A 21,030-nucleotide genomic window follows, 5' to 3' on the forward strand; every position below is an offset into this window, starting at 1 on the left:
AAAACATACATAGTGTATAAAATTGCACAAAATGTGATGAAATGCATATGAATTGCTCTCTAAAATAAAATAATGACAAAAATCACCACTTTAGAATGTTTAATCATGCATTCTTAGATATGATTTATGTTATGCATACTTTGTTTTATAAATCTAAAAAAATATACTTGAGTTTAGGGGTGAACAAAAAGTGGTCCGGACCGGCAAATCGGACTGACTCGGACCGGCCGGTCCGGTCCGGTCCAGACCGGATACATACCGGTCCGGTCTCCGGGTCCCAAAAAATATGGTGACCGGTCTCCGGTCCGGTCCGGTCCACATTAAAAAATCAAACTAAATTTGCCTTATAAATTAGTACCGGTCCGGTCCAAACCCGGAAAAAACCGGACCTAAAGGGTTCCGGTCCGGGTCCCCTTTTAACCGGTCCGGTCCGCGGTCTTGGGATATGTGGTTATCCGGTCCGCGGGTTCATCCGGTCCGGTTTTAGACCGGTGAACACCCCTACTTGAGTTTGTAAAGAGTTTGGTATAACTTTAACGCTATTTTAATAGGTTTTATTAGAAAAAATATTCATTATTAATAAATATGGGCCGGGCCGGGCCAAAATTTGGGCCAAACGCTTGGCCCAAACCCGGCCCCAAAATATTTTGGGCCTTTTTAGGCCGGCCCATGGGCTTTTTTGGGCCAAAACTAAAGGCCCAAACCCTTCAAAAACCGGGCCGGGTAGGGTCAATGGGCTTGGGCCATTTGATCAGCTCTAGGAAATAAATAAGATTTTCTTTGTTTAAATTATTATTATCCTGAGACCGTCTTTCCAAAGTTTTAGTGATACAATTTTTATTTTATTTTTTTTGTGATGAGGAAATTCGCTGCTGCTATTTTCGGTACATACTAGATAAATTCTTAGATATACATGATAGTTTGCAAATAGTTTGTAAATAATATATATCAGATAAGTCATTCGAGAGTGACAGACTCAAAATTTAGGAGGCGTGATTATTATACGTTATTTATGGGGCTAAACTAAAACAAAATTAGAAGTGTCCAAGGAAGATGCAGTCAGTGATAAAGGAGAAAAGAACGCAAACGAAAAAAACTCAAATTTTGACAACACACACTTATTTTCTAACTGAAATGTTACGTGACATATCTTCCCCTTCGTTCTTCATTTCTATTGCATCATACAACGATCCACTTATTTTTCTGTTTATTCATCATCTCATTTACTATCGATTGCTTCATAATCTTCTCGATACATATTTTGCATCTGTGTTTTAATATCATCAACAAGGTATATATTTAGTTTACTTTATTATCTAATATTCAATGTTCATGATTTTTAAGTTCTTATTAGGCATTAATCACACTATTTAATTTGCTTGTTTCAAATCATGATTGGTATTGTCACTTTGATGTTACATTTTTGTAAATCGAGTTGTAGTTACATAAATATCAATGCTGACGAGTTTTGAACCCGGGCCCATTTGAGTGCTGTACTTTTTGATGGTACATTTTTCTCTCTTTAGAAGGAAATGATATACTGTATTGATTGTCTTTTACAACTCATCCGAATTATCCACACGAGGATTTGATAATGTAATTGATTATAATAACGTAAAGATAGATGTACTTTCTCTGTAGTAATCAATAGTTTACATATAAGTAATATTTTTTGGAGGTTTGTAAACTATTGACAAGGATAGAGGAAAATATGTTAATTACAGCAGTTGGTAACATCAAAATCTAGAAAAATGTAATTTTTGATGTTTGATTCAATGATGTTTTGTTATGAGTACTAACTCAATGATTGGGTGAAAACTAATCATGGGTGTAGGGTTGGCCTTTATGTTTGCACATATTCTAGAATAATACGGTCTCATATGTAAGACGGTCCTTTTGGTAATGTTTTTAACACTCTCATGAAGTGCATTGTTTTCTGTAATACTGTAGAAATTTAACTAGTTGAACAACTGCTTATCAATTTTACTGTCATATTCGAGCTGCAGTCGGCTTACATACTTGATCAGACGAATGTTCTTTTAAAATTCATTAATAAAAGGGTTGTTTTCTACGATTTCTACAGATTTGTTCAGACGATCTTAAGCATTCTGTTTACTTCTGCTGAGTATAATATCTGACTTCCTGATTGAATTCTGTTTCTTGTCTCCAGTGTCACACTGTAAGTCGATTATACTGTACTGCTACTCGAACATTCTCCTGTGAATGGGTTTTGAGGCGAAGATTTGTATATGACCATTATGACAAATTGAGAATGTTCAATCTGCAACAAGTATAGAGGAGTCATAACTTGAATTTCTGAGAACATGTCGAGGGGAAGAGCAGAAGGAGGTCAAAGGGGAAAACTCATACCAATTCTACTAATTACACTCGTTCTTGGTTTGGTTTACTATTACTCGCGAAACCATGGTAGCTCACTTGAGTTGGGACGTAAATCACTACAAAGGCTGGGAAATACATTCAGCGGGGAAGATGAAACTGATTCTTCAACAAATGCTGGCAATGAGGATCATAGTTTAGTGCTGAAGAGCATTCCTGTGAGTCCAATATTTGATTCTAGATCCTTTATTTTTAGCCTTCCACTTTTGGGCAAGACGGAGTAGCCTGAAATTTAACTCGCTGCCTCTAGGCTCTAGCCTAAAATGTTGGCCGAGACAAAAAGGAGTAGTAAATTGCCCTAAGATAGTTTTACCGAAGTTTTGCCATTTTTAGCATGCCTGTGATGAAAATGCTGATTTTACTGTCATTGGTTTTCCTCTTGAAAGGTGTGTGATGATCGACATTCCGAGTTAATTCCTTGCCTAGACAGACATTTCATATACCAAACAAGGTTGAAGCTTGACTTAGCCTTGATGGAGCATTATGAACGACATTGTCCACCTCCTGAAAAGCGTTTCAACTGTTTAGTTCCACCACCACCAGGTTACAAGGTATTTGTTGTTTCGGATACTTTCAGACTGGTTTCACATTGGCTTAATTTAGAGTAAATAAACCCGAGTATTTTGAGAGACCGCCTCATGCAATCATGTGTAATTTTTATGGGTACAGGTACCTATAAAATGGCCAAGAAGTAGAGATGAAGTATGGAAAGCAAATATACCTCACACTCATCTTGCAACAGAAAAATCTGATCAGAATTGGATGGTTGTTAGAGGTGAAAAGATTGCATTTCCTGGAGGAGGAACTCACTTCCATTATGGTGCAGACAAGTACATCAGAGCAATGGCTAATGTAAGACCATCCATGCTCTATTCGCAATTCATCCATCAGTTGGTTACGAGTATAAGATTCGTTTTCTCATAACTTAAAAATAACCCGGACTAACTTTTCGAGTGAAAATTAACAGTTCAACAATGTTACTTTTAGGGTGTGTTTGGATTGAGGGAATTGGAGGGAAAAGAAAGGGAGGGAGAGTAGGGAATTGAAAATCTCTTGTTTGGATAGCAAATGAGGGTGGAGGGAAATGGAGGGGAAGATATTTGGAGGGATCTAATTTCCCTCCTCCAAGCCTAATCAAAATCTCTCCATAATAGGCAAGATTTGGAGGGAAATTGTAACCAAACACCCACACTCCATTTCACCTCCCCTTCCCTTCTCTCCCTTTCCCTTCCCTCCTTCCCCCTCCCCTCCCCTTCTCTCCACTTTTGCTATCCAAACACACCCTTAGGGTGTGTTTGGATAGCAAAAGTGGAGGGAAAGGGAGGGGAGGGAGAAGGAGGGAAGAGAAAGGGATGGAAGGGAAGGGGAGGGAGAATGGAGGAGGTCATTTTCCCTCCAAATCTTGCCTTTGTTGGAGAGGAAATAATTTGGCTTGGAGGGGGGAAGTGGAGGGATTCATTTCCCCTCCCCTCAAAATCCTTCCACCTCCATTTTGCTAACCAAACAAAGGATTTATCATCCCTTCCTTTCCCTCCTCTCTCTTTCCCTCCAAATCCTCCTATCCAAACAGACCCTTAGTTTAACTCGGCAATTCTTTTCCTAGGATTTTCCCATTCCTACCTATTTCGTCTTCTGAATGATGATTGGTTGTTCTTTCCTTGTAATTCTAGATGCTCGAGTTTCCAGATGACATTATAAACAACGAGGGGAAGGTACGGACAGTGTTAGATGTCGGATGTGGAGTCGCAAGTTTTGGAGCATACTTACTGAAATATGATGTGATAGCAGTGTCATTAGCCCCAAATGATGTGCATCAAAACCAAATTCAGTTTGCACTAGAGAGAGGAATCCCGGCCTACCTCGGTGTCTTAGGAACAAAACGACTCCCATACCCGAGTAGATCTTTTGAACTTGCACATTGCTCACGTTGTAGAATCGACTGGCTTCAAAGGAATGGCCTTTTACTTCTGGAGTTGGATAGGGTTCTTAGACCAGGAGGCTTTTTTGCTTACTCCTCTCCTGAAGCTTATGCTCAAGACGAAGAAGACTTGAGAATTTGGCGAGAAATGAGTGCTCTTGTCGAAAGGATGTGCTGGAAAATTGCTGAAAAAAAGAACCAAACTGTGATTTGGGTCAAACCTTTGACTAATGATTGTTATATGGAAAGAAATCCAGGGACTCAACCTCCTCTTTGTAGACCAGATGATGATCCTGATGCAGTTTGGGGAGTAAACATGGATCCTTGCATTACGCCTTATTCTGACCGTAAGTACTCTGAATTTTGCACTCTTATTTGTTGATAAACCTTGAATTCTCATATTGTCCGATCATACGACTGCCATTTGTATTTTTTCTTCGGCGTGATTATTGGCAGTCCTTCCACATTTTTGGAACTTTTTCCATTTCTTCTGCAGGAAACAGGACTATGTCATATATATTGTTTGATTTGTTTCCGTTCCAAGAACTCATGACATGGGTTTACTGTCACCGTCAAAAAAACGGTGAACTGAATTCTTAGGCTTTAACTTCATTGCAGCCTGAAGTGCTTAAAATGTGACAGTCCAAACTCTGATGTACTGTGTTGTCTGTGTAGCATTTGCTTGCTAGAGAAAATGACTTATTACATCTTCAAATTAAGTGAAGTTTGCACCAAAACTGGTCGGTGGTCTCTTAAAAAAGTTGTGCAAGGTTTTGATTCCTAACTCTTGCGAATCAAAAATGGAAAAAACGTCAGAAGGGGTTTAACCGTCATTTAGCCTGCAGTATCCTTGAGGAGACTGCTTCACATGTCAGTATGATTAGCAAGTTAGGGTCTTTATATGGTCTATAGTTTTATACTTCATAGATCAAGTTCTTATCAACTCTGTATCAAATTAGATGATCATGGAGCAAGCGGAAGTGGATTGGCTCCATGGCCGGATAGACTATCCTCTCCACCGCCTCGTTTGGCTGAACTCGGCCTCTCCCCTGAGATGTTTGAAAAGGACACGGTAATCCATCTTATTTAATTTTTTTATTTAAAATTAATGATTGAATGCATAGTTTCTTCTCCATTCATGTCGATAACTGTGGTCATCCGGTCCACCATTTTCTAAGATTCCGGTTTCCGGTCCAGTCCGGGACCGGGTTTTTTCTGGTCCGGACCGGTTTGGACCAGAAAGAACAGATTTAATGTTTTGTATATTTTTGTTCCTTGAAAATATATTATAATCCGGTCCAATGGACCGGAATTTGAAAAGGTACGCAAATTATGTCATATTCCGGTCCAACCGGTCCGGTCTTGGACCGGAATGTTTCCGGTCCGGTCCCTGGTCCGGAATTTTTGTAATCCGGTTCGGTCCCGGTCCATATTTTTTGCCGATTCCTATTCCGGTCCTATTTTTGTAATTCATGGTTTTAGCATTTGCCTTATATATGCAGGATATGTGGCGTAAAAGACTTCAAGGTTACTGGAATATGTTAGGACCGAAAATCAGACCCGATACCCTGAGAAACTTGATGGACATGAACGCCAACATGGGTTCCTTTGCGGCCGCTCTCAATGACAAACCTGTTTGGGTTATGAATGTTGTGCCTGAGGATGGACCAAACACCCTCAAGATTGTTTTTGATCGAGGCCTAATCGGCTCTATTCACAACTGGTATGCTTATTTATTTATATGGTCAACTGATTCTTCTTATGCTGTCAAAAAAAAACTGATTCTTCTTATAAACTTGTTATATCTTAACATTGCAGGTGTGAGTCATTCTCAATCTACCCGAGAACATATGATCTACTCCACGCGTGGGCTGTGATATCCGATACTGAAAAGAAAGGTTGCAGTGTGGAGGATTTACTGATAGAAATGGATCGTATTCTTCGACCTGAGGGTTTCATTATCATTAGAGATAAGCAGTCGACAGTGGAATACATCAAAAAGTATCTCCCACAACTACAATGGGAGGCTGTTGATTCTAGTCCAGGCTCGGATGAGGAAGAAGATTCGACTGTTTTGCTTATCCAAAAGAAGCTCTGGCTTGTAAGCGAGGGTGTCACCGATTCTGGGTAGATTCCATAAGTTGATTCGTTTATTCTTTGATTGATTCTTGACAGCAATCGTTCGTGTTCTTTGCAATTCTTCTGAAGTTTAATAATCTACGAAGTTTCTGCTTCGTACATAAGAGTAAATGCTATCGAACAAGAAATGCAGTCACATCTGATTATATTTTCCGGATGTGCCCTTGTCAGCTAATCTAGTTCAGGTCATTAAGTGATTGTACTCGTGATCTAGGTTCGGATACAAGATGTCAAACTACCAATTACCCTTCTAGCTCCTTGATAGCAGAACTAATATCAATTATATTCTACTGAATTGGTCAGTTATTTTGTTGTCTTCTGTAACAATTCCTGGTTTCATACACCATTACAAAAGCAACAACTCGGGAGGTCTCAGCCGAAGCCTACTCTATTTAAGCTTATATGAAACTGATCACAGTTCACACACTTCTCTAGACATAGCTAACGGGTCAGTCAAGCACAGGTCAAGTTCCGGATTAAATTTACTTCTTCAAGTTGTTCTTTTGGAGTCCGAGTTAGTAAACAGAACAGTTTGAGTAATACACTAACTTGATGCAGTGAAAGAATAGGATGAATGAATTGAAACGAGAGAATCAAAAGAAAACATAGTTTTGACATTTCATAATAGAATGTTAATACTTACTTGCGGTCCAAAAGCCAAAGAAAATTACATTTAAGACAACTAACAACAAGAACGCCTTCTGGTTTTCAAAGCTGTGCTTCTAACTAGCAGGCAACAAGAAAACCCAAGCTTCTTCGTAACTTAATAACTTCAGTACTTTTTAGGGGGTTGTTGGGTTGGCAATAGTCGAAATCGCTTCTTCAAGAGAACTCGTTCCCTTGAGTACTTGTCATCAGGTGAAAAGCGAGCTGCATAGTCGATTCACTAAAAGATTAGAAGATGCAGCAAGAAAAAATATGCAGACTGCGGAGGCAGTACAATTACACAGCATAGACAGGAGTTAGCTCTATAACACACACATTCCTACATCCAAGCCATGACTACAAGACATTATCACACTCTCTGTGGAATAAGCACTAACTTAACAGACAACACTAAGAAAAACTAACGGACAATTTTAGAAAGGCTAATCAATTTACTAGCATAGGTAAACAAATTCCTTGTTCAGTAATACATAGACGATTTACACTCCCTCCGTTCCGGTCAATTGTTGTCCTTTAGTTTTGGCACAAAGACCAAGGAAAGAGGAGAGAGCCAATAACTAAATGACAAGTGAAACAAATTGAGTGTACATGATCAAAATGTTCATCAAGTTCATTCTTAAAATAGAAAGGACAACAATTGACTGAGATACCCAAAATGAAAAAGGACAACAAATGACCGGGACAGAGGGAGTATATGTTTCTAATTTTCATGATCAAAGCATTAGCAACAAGTGAAAGCGCAGTGAAGTGAATGCGTAGCAGATTGCAGATGCACTACAATTACAATGCAGTATATAGGAGTTGGCTCTAAAGAAAGACAGTCACCCAGGCTACGACTTAACAGTTAACAATACCAAAAAACAGCGGCGACTTCAGAAAGGCAGTCAATTTACTGGCATAGACATAAACATCCTTGTTCATTAATATATCAATAATTTGTACATGTTTGGCCAAAGCACAGTAAAGTGAAAGCATAGAGAAGTTATGCAGGTAGGAAGCGATGCCAAGGTGAACTAAAGCGAGGCGAAGGGAAGGCGAAAGCGTAACTCAGCAAGAAACCAGCAAACATCGTATAACAAAGCAATTTAATTACTTCGCATCAAATACTGCAAGGAATTACCATACATAAGTAGAAGTTTGAGTGTACCTGGATGAGCTGATTCTGTGGCTAAACCAAGAGGACTTTCCTTCTGCAATAACATATTACATATAATCAAATTTCCAGTTTAATTAAAAAAAAATAATACTTCCTATGTTTCTTCCTTCACGGTTTTTAAAATCCGCTCACATATTTTGAAAAACGTATACAACTCAATGGAACGGAAAATGGCAATAAATTAACAAAAGAAATACAAATAATATAAGGAATGAGAAAAAAAGAGGGACCTTGGTGGTGTAAACTTTGTCGCCATTGTCGTTGATGTAAAACTGGAGATACATTTTCTAATTGTTTTTAATGAGCTTAATCTGCAACAAAGGAGAGCAAGATTAACGATAAAGATAATTTGTAATTGAAAAGCTAAAAAAGAAAAAGAAATTGAAAATTTGAGGAGGAAAGAGGGAAGAACAGAAGTTTGTTTACCTGAGTGACGACTTTGGGAGAAATTGAAAACCCTAATTTTGATTTTTCAAGGCGTGTGCATATATGATGCGTTCGCGGGAGTTTTATGGGCCGGCCTCTTACTTCTCCTCTTAGCTAAATAACGGCCAGTAGTGTTATCTTATTGGCAAATTTAACCCGATCCGATGTTTTTAACATGAACTATTTGAAGTTTGATGTAAAATCCTCCCTATTACTAAGAGAATAAAAATTCTTTTAGTTTTTTCTCCAAAAAGCATCTAGCTAAATAAGGTAAAAAATAAAATTTTATTTCATACCCTTCAAAAAAAAAAAAAAAAAAAAATTCTTTCATTATATTATTATTTTTTCAATGAATATATATTCTTATAAATAAACTCTAATTTTTTAAATAAATTCATAATTATGATTTTTTCATTAAAATAAAATAAAATAAAATTGATATTAAATTATAAAGTATAAGTTGCTAAATTTTTCAGTAATGCAATAATTATTACTGTAGAGAATAACTTGACACATGCTTACTATTAGCTTCGTGACAAAAAAACATTCACTAAAAAAAATTCACAACTTAAATAAATTTTTTTATTTATTAGTTTTCCATTTCAATTCTTTTGTTTCATATCAAAATATAATGGAGTGAACTGATAAATATTAATGAGGTGCAAATTTTAAAAGTATAAATACTCCTATATACTAAGAGAATACAACTTCTCTAAAGTTTTCCCTCCAAAGTGCTCAAAATTATATATGAAAACAAATTAGATTTTCATTTATTAAACTAATAATTTTCTATTTAAAATAATCTATACATAAAAACCGCATCTCCTATTATTAACTTCGTGACGAAAAACGTTTTTTTTAAAAAAAAATTGATGTAGTTAAAATATTTTCATAAAAAACACAATTCATGGAATTATTCAATTCTTTTGATTAATTTTAATATTAGTTATTTTGTATAAAAATTCGCGAGATATAAATCTAAAATCTATAACTAATACACTAAAAATTAAAAGGTCTATATTTACCGCGCATTTGCGCGGGATCTACACTAGTGGATAATCAATAAGGGGATGTCAAATAGAAACTGAATATTTGGTGAGCTAAAAGTAAGCAATTTTATACGTACGATCATAGACTTTTGATCTCATTTATTTTCTAATTCAAAATCTACTATTATGTGGAAGTACGATCATAAAAGGCTAATAAGAGAAGGTATTCTGCATGGTAATATGATTTTTAAGAGGTCAATAGTTACCTGGTCGATTACATGTGATAATTTTTACCTTCTCAGATTGAGGGATTAAGATTTTATATGTTTTTAACATGTCAAAGATTCGCTTTATCATACTATATATTAATCCTCTAACTCACCGCTGACATGACACTCTATATAGCAAGTTGAATTGACATGGTAATCAGAGAATTACGGAGGGAAAATAAAGTTATTGAGAAACAAATCTTTGTTATATAAGGAAATAAATATTTTTTAATTATCAACAAATATATTAATTTTAATTGGCAATCAGAGACATATGAGTAATTAAGAAAAATAAATTATTATTATATTTATTTTATATTCAATTATCATACACTACATTCAATTATCATACATTTTTAGTGGCAATTAAAAAGTTGAAAATATTTTTCTAGATTGTAGAAAAGTAAAATATTACAATTCCATTGTTTTTCTGGGCTGGAGTTTATCCTTTTTTTTATTGATAAATGAATATTTAAATTAAATAAAGGAAAAAAAAAAGTAAGAAAAACCAAATTCATATAACTAATGAATCATAGTTCGTTGTTAACATTATGACCATATATATTGCTTCAATCTAAACCATCAACTAACAAAATTTAATATTTTCTGATGTAATTTGACAAAAGATAAATAATAGCTAATAGATGAGTGAAATTTTATTCAATGAGCATAAATCACATCCCGAATTTTTTCGCACACAAGAAGTTGATAAATTAAGATTTGAATAGTTTTTCAATAAATATATCAAGCAAATAAAATTTTTTATTAAACTTTAATAAAATAATCAATTTAATAGATTAACGGGTAAGTGGTTATAAAACAGGAACAAAAACTCCATCCTCTCCCATCACCTATAATGGGTACAATATTTAATGACCATAATTGTTCCACCGACAACTCTTTATAGCTTTAACGATAGTTGGCAATATATAAGTATTGTATTCATACAAATATAATTTTAAAATCATTTTTATATAGCATAGATGAAAACAACCCGTGAATTTCACGGGTTTAAACCTAGTTCGCCTTTATTCACGGATCTCTTCGATCTTCGTTTGATAATTCATGTATGCACTGCAAGAGATTTTATGTGAATTTATAGTGAAAGATGAGGTAATACCATAAAAAAGGAAAAAAGTCATTGGTCCAATGACTATTACCTAATACTAGGTAGCATCTCGTGTTTTGCACGGTCTGTTTGTATATTTTATTTTTATAATTGAACGAAAAATAATATAACTGATATAATATGACATTTAGTATTTTACTTAAAAATAAGGGGTTGATTTTCGCAGTAGAGGTTTTACTCATTGCAATACACTTTTGACCCTTTTACCCCACATTTTCTCTCTTATCTACTTTTTCATTGTACTGCATAGAGAAAAAAACTCATGAACATGCACTACTACATTGTGATCCTGTAGCAACACTTCGCTATTGTTGCATAATGTCGTATAAATGTTGCTTTAGAGTTTATGTAACACTTAATGAAGTGCTACATAAAGTCTTGTTGCATTAGCTCAGTGCAACACTTAATGCAACACTTTTCAAACTAAAGCAACACTTTTATAAAGTGTTGCATATGTTATGCTAATGCAACGCTTTTTTCAATTTCAAAGGCAACATTTTTATTTGCTAATGCAACACTTCTTGTGAAAAAATAGCAACACTTCCTGAACTAATGCAATACTTTTCATGTTGAAAAGCAACACTTATAACAAACAAATGCAACATTTTTATTTTGCAAGCGCAACACTAGTTACGTTCAATAACAACACGTGTAATAAACAAATACAACACTACTACTTTATCCAAAGACAATACTTAATTGTAATTCTCACTGATTGTGCATTCAATTGCAAATCATTCCAAAATTACAATAGATTCAGTCTAAAAATGAATGTCATTACATTTCCAAAAAGAATCAAAAGTAGAACTTAGCAAATGTTTAAGTAGAAAAAAATGTAGCAAATGTTTAAATAGAACAAATGAGTAACGATTATTATATTAAAAGTCTTCATTGTTGTACTTTGGACCATATGTATGTTGCCACCCGAACAGAAAATCAACCCACGGCAAAATAATAATACCTCAAATGCAACCTGTAACATAAAAATGGAACAATTAGATTTGAGGATCGCGGAATATTTAAAGGTATGCCTACAATCATAGCCATCTCAGCCAACAAGTACTGTGAACGTCACTATAAGGTATGCCTAGGCTGCCAAAGTAAGATCACATTGAATAATAACAAATGCACTTCCTGCCCTCCAATTAATAGAGCTTTTGCAACTTTGGTCAAGCATAAGCCATGTTAAATGTGACAAGCCTAGCCAACAAATCAGAATGTTAAATCTGATCTTTAACCAATTCTAAATGAAAAGGGTACACTTTAACCAGCAAAATGTTCCCACATTAAAACAAGGGGGCAATTCTCATCAATAACTCCTCACATTCATCGACAAGACTTATGGGAGAAAAGAGAGAAAAATAAAGAATCAGCAATGAAGAAGATATATACATACCTCAAGATAAGTACTCCTTGACAACTTCTGGAGGTAGCCTTTCTAAAAACTTTGTTAGTATTTGCTCTCTCATTAACTCTCTTTCATTTTCAATATCTTTTTCCATGCTTTCTAACTCGGCCTTCCTCTTGAGATATTCTTCTTCCTGTTCTTTATTTCGTCTACTCATTTCGTAGTCCATGTCTTTCCGCAAATCTTCACGTAAACTAGTCTTTAGAGACTCCAAAATTTCCCCTGGAACCACATAAGACGTGTGTACCATTCACCTCCTTTAACTTTTTATTAGACACGCTCCTGCCAAATAATCTACGACGACCGTCATATTCCTTGCCCATGACACCCAAAAAGGGGTCTGGTTGGCATTACCCATCATCAGGTACATACGTCTTTATTTCTGTCTATAATTAGACAGTCACTCGTCAAAAATTTTTATCAAAGCATCATAGTAACTATAAACATGACAGGATTGATTTACTTACTATCTTTCTTTCTATATCGTCATATGACTCTTTGTACTTTTTTCCTGTTTTTCTTTCACGAGTATGCTCAAACATCTTAGCAAGAGAAGGTGGCTCTTTGTCTGGATTTTCATTTGTCTTTAAATTGAGCAAAACTTAATTTATGCTTCAGTTAATATTATCTACGGTTCATATAACTGATGACAGCCATTAAAATTACCAGTTCCTCGCGTATAACTGCAAAACGTTTTGGGCCAGCGGTGTGCATATTTTTTTTAGCCAACCGACGATCACGGTTACGAGAGCATCGCCTCTACACATTAGAGCAATGCATAGATATTGAAACATACTAGTGTAATTAAAGACGATATCTATAGCATATTAAGCTAGGCAAAAAAATTTCAGATTAATAAATTCAAGTATAAGGGGTTGAATATCACCTTCTCAGATTTCTTTTTCCATGTGGCAAGTAATTTTAGAAAGTCGTCATCAGGAACTAGGTTAGATCTGTTTCTCCACCTACTTTTATCATCTTTATGCCTGTAGAAATGCTTCTTCTTGAAACGACATTTATGGACTCTCCAAGCATCTCTAACAGTCTTCATCACCCAGTCTTTACCTTCATCTGGTACTATATATTTTGTCTGCATAAAATAAAATGATTTCGTATAAGTTTGAAAAAAAATAAATGGGCGCTACTGAATTCAAATAAGTTGTAATTTAAAGGATGCATACCAAGACATATGCCCAAAATTTATCTTTGTTAGGGACTTTCCGCCAAGAGTCAAAGACTAAAGGTGCATAGGTATAATCTCGAGCTAATGTACCTAAAAAACGAAAAAATTCACCTACAATGTTTTGTTTTTGAACTATGAGACCAATTGGTTGCCCAAACTCATTTATGAACATCCAAGGTGGCAAATTGTAATTGACCAACACAACGGGCCATGTACTGTGACATACACTCATAGTTCGAAATGGATTGAACCCATCAGAAGCCAAACCTAACCTTACATTTCTAGGTTCATTAGAAAATAAAGGGTATAGTGAATCAAATTCCTTCCAAGCTGACCCGTCAGCAGGGTGTCTTAGATACCCATCTTTAGGACGTTTATCAGCATGCCATGAAAATAAAGGGTATAGTGAATCAAATTCCTTCCAAGCATGTAAAAATAATACATTTAGTATTTTAAATTTAAATAATAATTGTCTATGATTGCAAACAAGAAAAGTGGTTCATATATAATTCCAAACAAGAAAAGTGGTTCATATATAAGTCTACACAATGAGGCTTAACCAAAATGGGGACTCCCAACAATGAAATAGTTAACCAATCGTATCATCTTAGATCCTATCTTAACTGGTAGTGCAACAAAAATTAGTCAAATAGAATTACCAGCAATGGTCCAGCATTATATAAGAGCTTAATCCTAAAAATAAGCATGTTACTTGACAATGCTAGCTTTCACATATTTTGCTATACTTACTTAATCTATGAAATGAAAAATCCAAGGATTTAATGACACAAACACAAAAAAAATAAGCTAACAAGAAATTTCCACGGAATCCCGAATACTCAGCTATGTCTCAGAAATGGCTATTTTTTTCAAAAATTACATGTTTTTCGCCTAAATTAAAGTGGTGTCTTCTAAATGTTCTAAGTTGAATAAGCAATGAGTCGAGTTTGTACTGTGTAAGTTACTATTTATACTCCTGGCAAAAAAAAAGAAAAAAGAAAAAAGAAAAAAAAAACTGCCAAAGTAGATACCTGAGAGGAATCAGATAGTACTTCTCGTTGCTTTCTTTGTAGTGCTTAGCCTGATCAATTGAAACACGCAAAGCATAAGAATACATCTAAAGACTACACATCCTCCATAATGACGATCTTTCTTTTACTCTTACACTGATCAATGCTCACATTCAAATTAAATTTCATATCAGAAGAGGATAAATAAGATTGCTCATGCATTGTCAAATACAGAAAACAAATTGTTGATGGCAAACTAAATTGACCAAAATAGTCTTTGACAACTAAAACTAAATACAGAACTACCTATCAAGTCATTCATCGTTAACTTAACCAATCTACCTATCAATAGAACGTATCAAACCATACATAGATCTACCCCTTAGCAATTGGAACTTGGAAGAACCATCCACAGTTCATAAATTCTGTCTAGTAACCAAAACCTATACATAAATCTTACATCTCCATTCTAAAACAGTCACAAATGACTTGTGCCAAACTGACCAAGCAAATTCGGGAAGCAAATGACCCCCATCTCCTACAATTGAACATTAATTATCCCTTCTGACACAAAATTCGGATCGAAAGCGAGCATAGGTAGAAAACAACCAAACTCACTTACTCACATGAGTGATGCTCGTCTATGTAGGTAAATATTATAGTTAGACAAAGTCCAGATTTCAGACCTTCTTGAGAACCAAAGTTGAAATCAGCTCAATAAAACCAAACAAACCAATCTCAAATACACTACTGCAACTACAAGTATTTCTTTATTATTCATAATTTTGATTAATCACACCTTTATTACCCTCTAAGCACAAATTTCAACGAACCAAGTCTACCTGCTTATTATGGATTAATCTTCAGCCAAATTGGTACCAAAGTAAAATCTAATCTAGATGATAAAGTGGGTAGTAACTACTGTAATTAAACTGGACAATTGATTAGTGGCATCATGTATAAGATTAGGTTTTAGGTTTTAATTAATAATTGATAAAGTGGGCATGAACAAGCAGAAGTTACTACATTATATCGAGAACAAGCAGCAATTAAACTAAACACAAAGAAATTGCGCTTCCTGAGGAACTTATTAATTAAACAACGGTGACAACAACAACTGTGACGAAAACAAAGACGACTACGACGACAGCAACAACAAGAACATCAACGCTATCAATTAAATTTCAAAAGGAGGAAAAAATTGACCTAAAACAGTACTCTGAGCATCGCCATTTGAATTCGGTGAAGCTTCAAAATAATTAGGTTTACAATTCTGAACATTCGGTTGTTGCGAAATTATCATAAATCGCAGGTAAAATTGAAGAATACTAGAATAAAGTGAGCGAATTAGGGATTTAGGGTTTATTGGTGATTTACTAGGATTCACTATAATTAAATTGGATAATTGTATCCTCGAGCATTAAAATAAAATCAAGATGCAAATAAACAAACATACCTTTTGTTTTGCAGATGATGAATTTCCTTTGATCTCACCGATGGATTAGTTAATTTGCAGAAAATGTGCTACAGATAAGATAGAATATAAGGTTGGGTTTTAGGTTAGAAGAGAGAAAATAAATTAAGCATTTTTTTAAGAGGTAAATTGATAAATGTGCGCCAGATTGAAAAGTATTTTTAAGAAACGTAATGTAATTATAATGAGAGAATATTTGATTCCTTTTTTATTTCCTTTTAATTGAGCTTTTGATGGTTAGTATTCCCAAAAGTAAAAAATGGCGCCTGATTTTTACTATTACAAACAATAAGGCGGTAAATGAAATTTTCATAAGAGTATGTAACACTAGTGTTGCTCAAGTGTTGCGACAAAATGCAACATTTGTTTCGAAATGTTGCACCCATAGTAATAGCATGCAACATTTTTCTTAAAGTGATGCCTTATATAGATAAAAGCAACATTTTTGAATAAAGTGTTGCATTATTAACACAAAATTGCAACATAATCACAATGTGTTGCAAACGAAATGTTGCATTACATCCAAATTTGTAGTAGTGATGTCGTACAACAACCCCACCTTCCCACCATGCGCCCTAGGCCAACCACCAGCCCCACCCCAGCCATCACCAACACCACCAACAATTTGCAGAAAGTATGGTTGATTGTTTATGGGCGAAGAAAAATCACGCAACAACTTTGCTTTTCAGTTTGATTTTTTGATGTTTTCGTGTATTTGGATATAGTATTAGCATTAGGTATGATTGACCATAAATTTATTTCGAATCATGACCCTCGTCGCACATCATCCATTCTCTGCAAATCCACATCTTACCTTCTAATTATGTGTAGCAGTGTTTTGATTGAGAGGAAAATTCATGTAGCAGCCACTAACAATACACTTGCTTAATGCCCGTTCTCCGGATTTGTCTCATCCATGAATAATTTGCAATTAACAAACAAAATACATGTTTTAAATTCAAATTATTGATGACAATTGGAAAAAAAAGATGATTAATTTGAGAGGTTGTTGGGTTATGAATTGAAAGAATTACGATTAAATTTTTTTAGGTAGGGATATGATAAAGGGAAGTTTTGCGCAAAAGTACTGAGATGGAAATCGGGTCAAGCCGGGTCGGGCTTGGTCGGGTCAATCCGGGTCATATCGGGTCAGCCACCCCTTTCGAATCGGGGTCGGATCATTATCGAGTCGGGTCATTTCGGGTCAAACGATGTCATCCCTAGTTACACACTTACATTAGTACTCAAATCCAGGTTAAACCTGACGTAATATACCAAAAACAAAAGTAGCCCAATCCATTACCATTTAAGCACTCTATCTACTTCACTTATTCGGATTTGGGAATATCAACTGTCTCTCAACGCAAGCAACTGTTAGTGGTTGGCCAATTGAAGAATTTTGTTGCATTAATAAAATCTTATGTAACAAATTAGAAAAGTATTCATTACATGTATGTTAATGTTGATAACGTAGTTTCCTTTGAATCTCCTTGCCTCCTTGGACTTTCATAAATTTTTGAGATTTTTTTGGTATCCTAATTTTTGAGATTTAAAATAGACTTTTACCGAGTAACAATTAATCTATTTATTACACGAGCTTAACAAACTTGCAAAAAACTACATGAAAAATAGTTCATCGATCAATAATTCTTCTAAGATATGTCCTCTGATTCATTAATTTGAGTTAATTTTATTCGAAGTCAAACATCCGTAATGAGATACTCTCTCCTTTCAAACCAAATGCTAGGGCTCGGCATACTTGTGAAAGAAATTTAAAACGTGTAAGTTGTTAGACTATAAAGAAGGTAAATCCCCCTACTACTAAGACAACAAGATTAATTGGGCCTAGTTTTCTGGATACTACTAACACAACAAGATTTGATGGATTGTATGTAAATTGTGGACCTTATACGTAACCCACTTTTTTATCTCATCTATCAAAGTAAAAGTTATTAATAGCCCATAATTTTGGACTCTACATGTCATATTATAAGCTAGATGAGTGAACTTGATTTCGTATAAATTTATATTATATTTATATGTTACCTCTTTTGTAAGAAATCATCAGTTATTTATTATGTAAATTTTTGTCTTAGTAATATGGACTATTTTTTGAATGATGTAAAAACACTTATGTATTTTCTATTAGAAATAAAAAAGTGAAAACATTATTTTAATAATTCGTAAATTGTTTTTTCGTTTTAAGGTCAATACGCGTTTTAATAAAAATATACAACTAACTTAATAATCTTATCTATATAAATTCAGAAGACAATACTCATCATACAGAGTGCCACGTTATTAATCCAATTTTTTTTTTTTTTTTTTTAAAATCCAGGTTATGGTGGGACCCTTGTGTGTGCAACGTATTTAATTACTGAGATATCCGTGTTTTAAAACATGCGGTCAAATCCGTCTCGCAACAAATCTTATAAAATCAGCTTACGGAATACTTCATCGAATTAATATTATGATGAAATTTTATACATTCCGTGTAAAAAAAATGAATAACATTTATGCACAAATAATTACAAAAGCGAGTTAACGTAATTGAATTACATAAATTTTAAAACAAAATTACACAATAAAATTACATAATTTCAGGAATAAATTACACTTATATACGGATCAAAATACATCGAGATTGAATTACAAAATGAATGACATGTATTTTTCTTACGAATAATTTTACCATGCAGTAAAGTTAATCAAAACATAATTTTTAAAAAAAAACAGTGGACCGATTTTTTTTTTAAAAATATCAATAATGACGGCATTTGTACTTGGAATATAAAACTCGGCATTTGAATTACCAGCCGCGCACCCCGAAATTGGTAGGTGACAATGATAGGAAACCGAGTTAATATAGACTTCAACAAGCATTGAAAGCTATTTTTAATTTTCTTTTTTACTCTACAAAAACAAACAAATAAATAATCAATGTCAAATCCCCGAGAATCACTATCATGAAAATTTTCAATTTTTATAATAATTTGCCTATGTTAAAGTTGATTATTAAATTATATTTTTTCTTTCGGGATGTAAAGTTTTTTATATATGCAAATTTTATTTACAATAGTATATCACGTTATTTCCTCTTAAACCATTGCATGTGAACACGTATTTGAAACAAGTGTAAACATTAATTATGTAGATCGCTGATTTAGACCAACTAGATAATTACAATAGAAATGCAAAAAAAAAAATTACATCTAAAAACATTAATACCGGCCCAAATACATACCCGTGCAATTTTGCACGGGTTTAAAACTAGTTGTACTATTAATGTCATAAATTAGTTGAATGTAACGGTATAAAATTATTGTGTTATTTTTAATAGTAAAAAAATAACTTAACTTAAAATGTCTTCTTATGGTAGTAAAGTTTTTTTTTTTCAACCTCTTATTAATATTATATTTAGTAGATTATAACATTAAATTAAAAGTATACTTTATTTATGCAAATAATTTAATTGATAATATCTCTTTATAAAATAAATCTAAAAAATACCATGCTATAGCACGGGAACTACACTAGTACTTCATTATGCAGTAAAAATAATGAGACAAAGTTGGTTTCAAAATGAAAAAAGTCATATTGACAATAGATACAAAAACTGGTAACCTTAAATTAAGCGAATAAGAGAAGCTCAAGGGATAAGAGTTCTCTTACTCCAACCATGAAGTTGGGAGTTCGATTCTCACCAGCCATATATGTGTGCGCACATTTAAACAAAAAAACACTAATGGGGTGTTTGGTTGGCATCATTAAAATGGATAGGAATGGATTTGATCCATTCCAATGTTTCCTAATAATTATTTGAAGTAATTTTACGATGGTTAAGACTCGGGTTCAAATCTCTTCAAGAGCAATTTTATGAGTATTTATGACCTGTGAGTCTGAGACTATGCCTTCATGCAACGGGTTCTTTCGTCACCAAAAGAAGGGTTTTTTGTCAGAAACTACCTTTTATTTAGTGTTATTTGTGAACAACTACCTTTCATTTTATTTTTGGCTTTCAACTACCTTTCATTTCTTCATTTTGCGAAAGACTACCAAAAATCCACTTCCGGCGAAAAAAAATCAACTTTCCGGCATTGATTTGCTCTTTTCTCTCTTTTTCAGACATATTACCCATATTTCTGCCTTTGTTCACCCAACAAAAACCGAAAAAACTTCTCTCCATGCCCAACACCTTATAAAAATTTGTTCAAAGTAATACCAACGCATCAACCATCTCAATCTCAATCTCCATCTCCGTCGTCACCTTTACTACCACTTTCACCTTCACCCTTACATTTCAACAACCTTATAAACTACTCATGATTCATCAACCTACTCTCCATCTAAGTCATATTAAAGTACCTTCTCTCTCTCTTCATGGTAAGATGGTGGGTATACGAAAACTAACGAGTTAGTAGCACACAAGTGATCCTAAGAGTGAATCCATGTTATTTTCGAATAGTTAACACTAGGAGTTAATTTTGCCAACAAGGCCATAATAGATCATTATTGTTGAAGAATTATTTACCATGTTAAGATTAATATCATTGATGATTTTGGTTTGGTGATTAGGAATTTGATTCGGGTAAGAGATAGACGAATTGAGGTGATTAATGTTGGGTTTAATCAATCTTTATCATCGATTATTGAGGTTATGAAGTAAAGAGTTAGATTCAACATGAAATGGTAAGTCAACACCGGAAAGTCGACTTTTTTTCGCCGAAAGTGGATTTTTGATAGTCTTTCGCAAAATGAAGCAATGCAAGGTAAAAGATAGTTTCTGACAAAAAAAAACCCCAAAAGAATAAATTGCATGATTTAAGAGGAGCAATTAATTAAAAAAAAAAAAAAAAGCGGGACCCA

General features: G+C 34.2%; 2 protein-coding genes across 2 annotated transcripts; one reads left to right on the forward strand and one right to left on the reverse strand.

Moving 5' to 3' along the window:
• The first annotated feature begins 1,153 nt into the window (after positions 1 to 1,153).
• Positions 1,154 to 6,742, forward strand: LOC141652922 (putative methyltransferase PMT3). Its single transcript, XM_074460539.1, has 8 exons — positions 1,154 to 1,291; positions 2,171 to 2,555; positions 2,784 to 2,948; positions 3,067 to 3,249; positions 4,068 to 4,662; positions 5,275 to 5,387; positions 5,818 to 6,038; positions 6,134 to 6,742. Exons 2-8 carry the CDS (start codon positions 2,325 to 2,327, stop codon positions 6,444 to 6,446), a joined length of 1,821 nt encoding a protein of 606 aa, XP_074316640.1. The 5' UTR covers positions 1,154 to 1,291; positions 2,171 to 2,324; the 3' UTR covers positions 6,447 to 6,742.
• Positions 6,743 to 7,047: 305 nt separating this feature from the next.
• Positions 7,048 to 8,804, reverse strand: LOC141652058 (H/ACA ribonucleoprotein complex subunit 3-like protein). The gene is made up of 4 exons (XM_074459713.1): positions 8,703 to 8,804; positions 8,507 to 8,587; positions 8,268 to 8,310; positions 7,048 to 7,324 (listed from the first exon to the last, which is right to left on the reverse strand). The coding sequence occupies exons 2-4, from the start codon at positions 8,558 to 8,560 to the stop codon at positions 7,227 to 7,229; spliced, it is 195 nt and encodes a 64-aa protein (XP_074315814.1). The 5' UTR covers positions 8,561 to 8,587; positions 8,703 to 8,804; the 3' UTR covers positions 7,048 to 7,226.
• Between the last annotated feature and the right edge of the window lie 12,226 nt (positions 8,805 to 21,030).

The sequence above is a fragment of the Silene latifolia genome, chromosome 4 (genome assembly GCF_048544455.1).
Source record: "Silene latifolia isolate original U9 population chromosome 4, ASM4854445v1, whole genome shotgun sequence".
In the NCBI taxonomy this organism is placed as follows: Eukaryota; Viridiplantae; Streptophyta; class Magnoliopsida; order Caryophyllales; family Caryophyllaceae; genus Silene; species Silene latifolia.

Bases quoted from the DNA above. Each gene is read 5' to 3' on its own strand.
- LOC141652922 (XM_074460539.1), top strand. From the start codon at position 2,325: ATGTCGAGGGGAAGAGCAGAAGGAGGTCAAAGGGGAAAACTCATACCA. The intron at 3,250-4,067 runs GTAAGACCATCC...TTGTAATTCTAG, and splicing joins ACATCAGAGCAATGGCTAAT to ATGCTCGAGTTTCCAGATGA. The intron at 6,039-6,133 runs GTATGCTTATTT...TTAACATTGCAG, and splicing joins ATCGGCTCTATTCACAACTG to GTGTGAGTCATTCTCAATCT.
- LOC141652058 (XM_074459713.1), bottom strand. From the start codon at position 8,560: ATGTATCTCCAGTTTTACATCAACGACAATGGCGACAAAGTTTACACC. The intron at 8,311-8,506 runs GTCCCTCTTTTT...ATGTTATTGCAG, and splicing joins ACAAAGTTTACACCACCAAG to AAGGAAAGTCCTCTTGGTTT. The intron at 7,325-8,267 runs GTACACTCAAAC...TCGACTATGCAG, and splicing joins CACAGAATCAGCTCATCCAG to CTCGCTTTTCACCTGATGAC.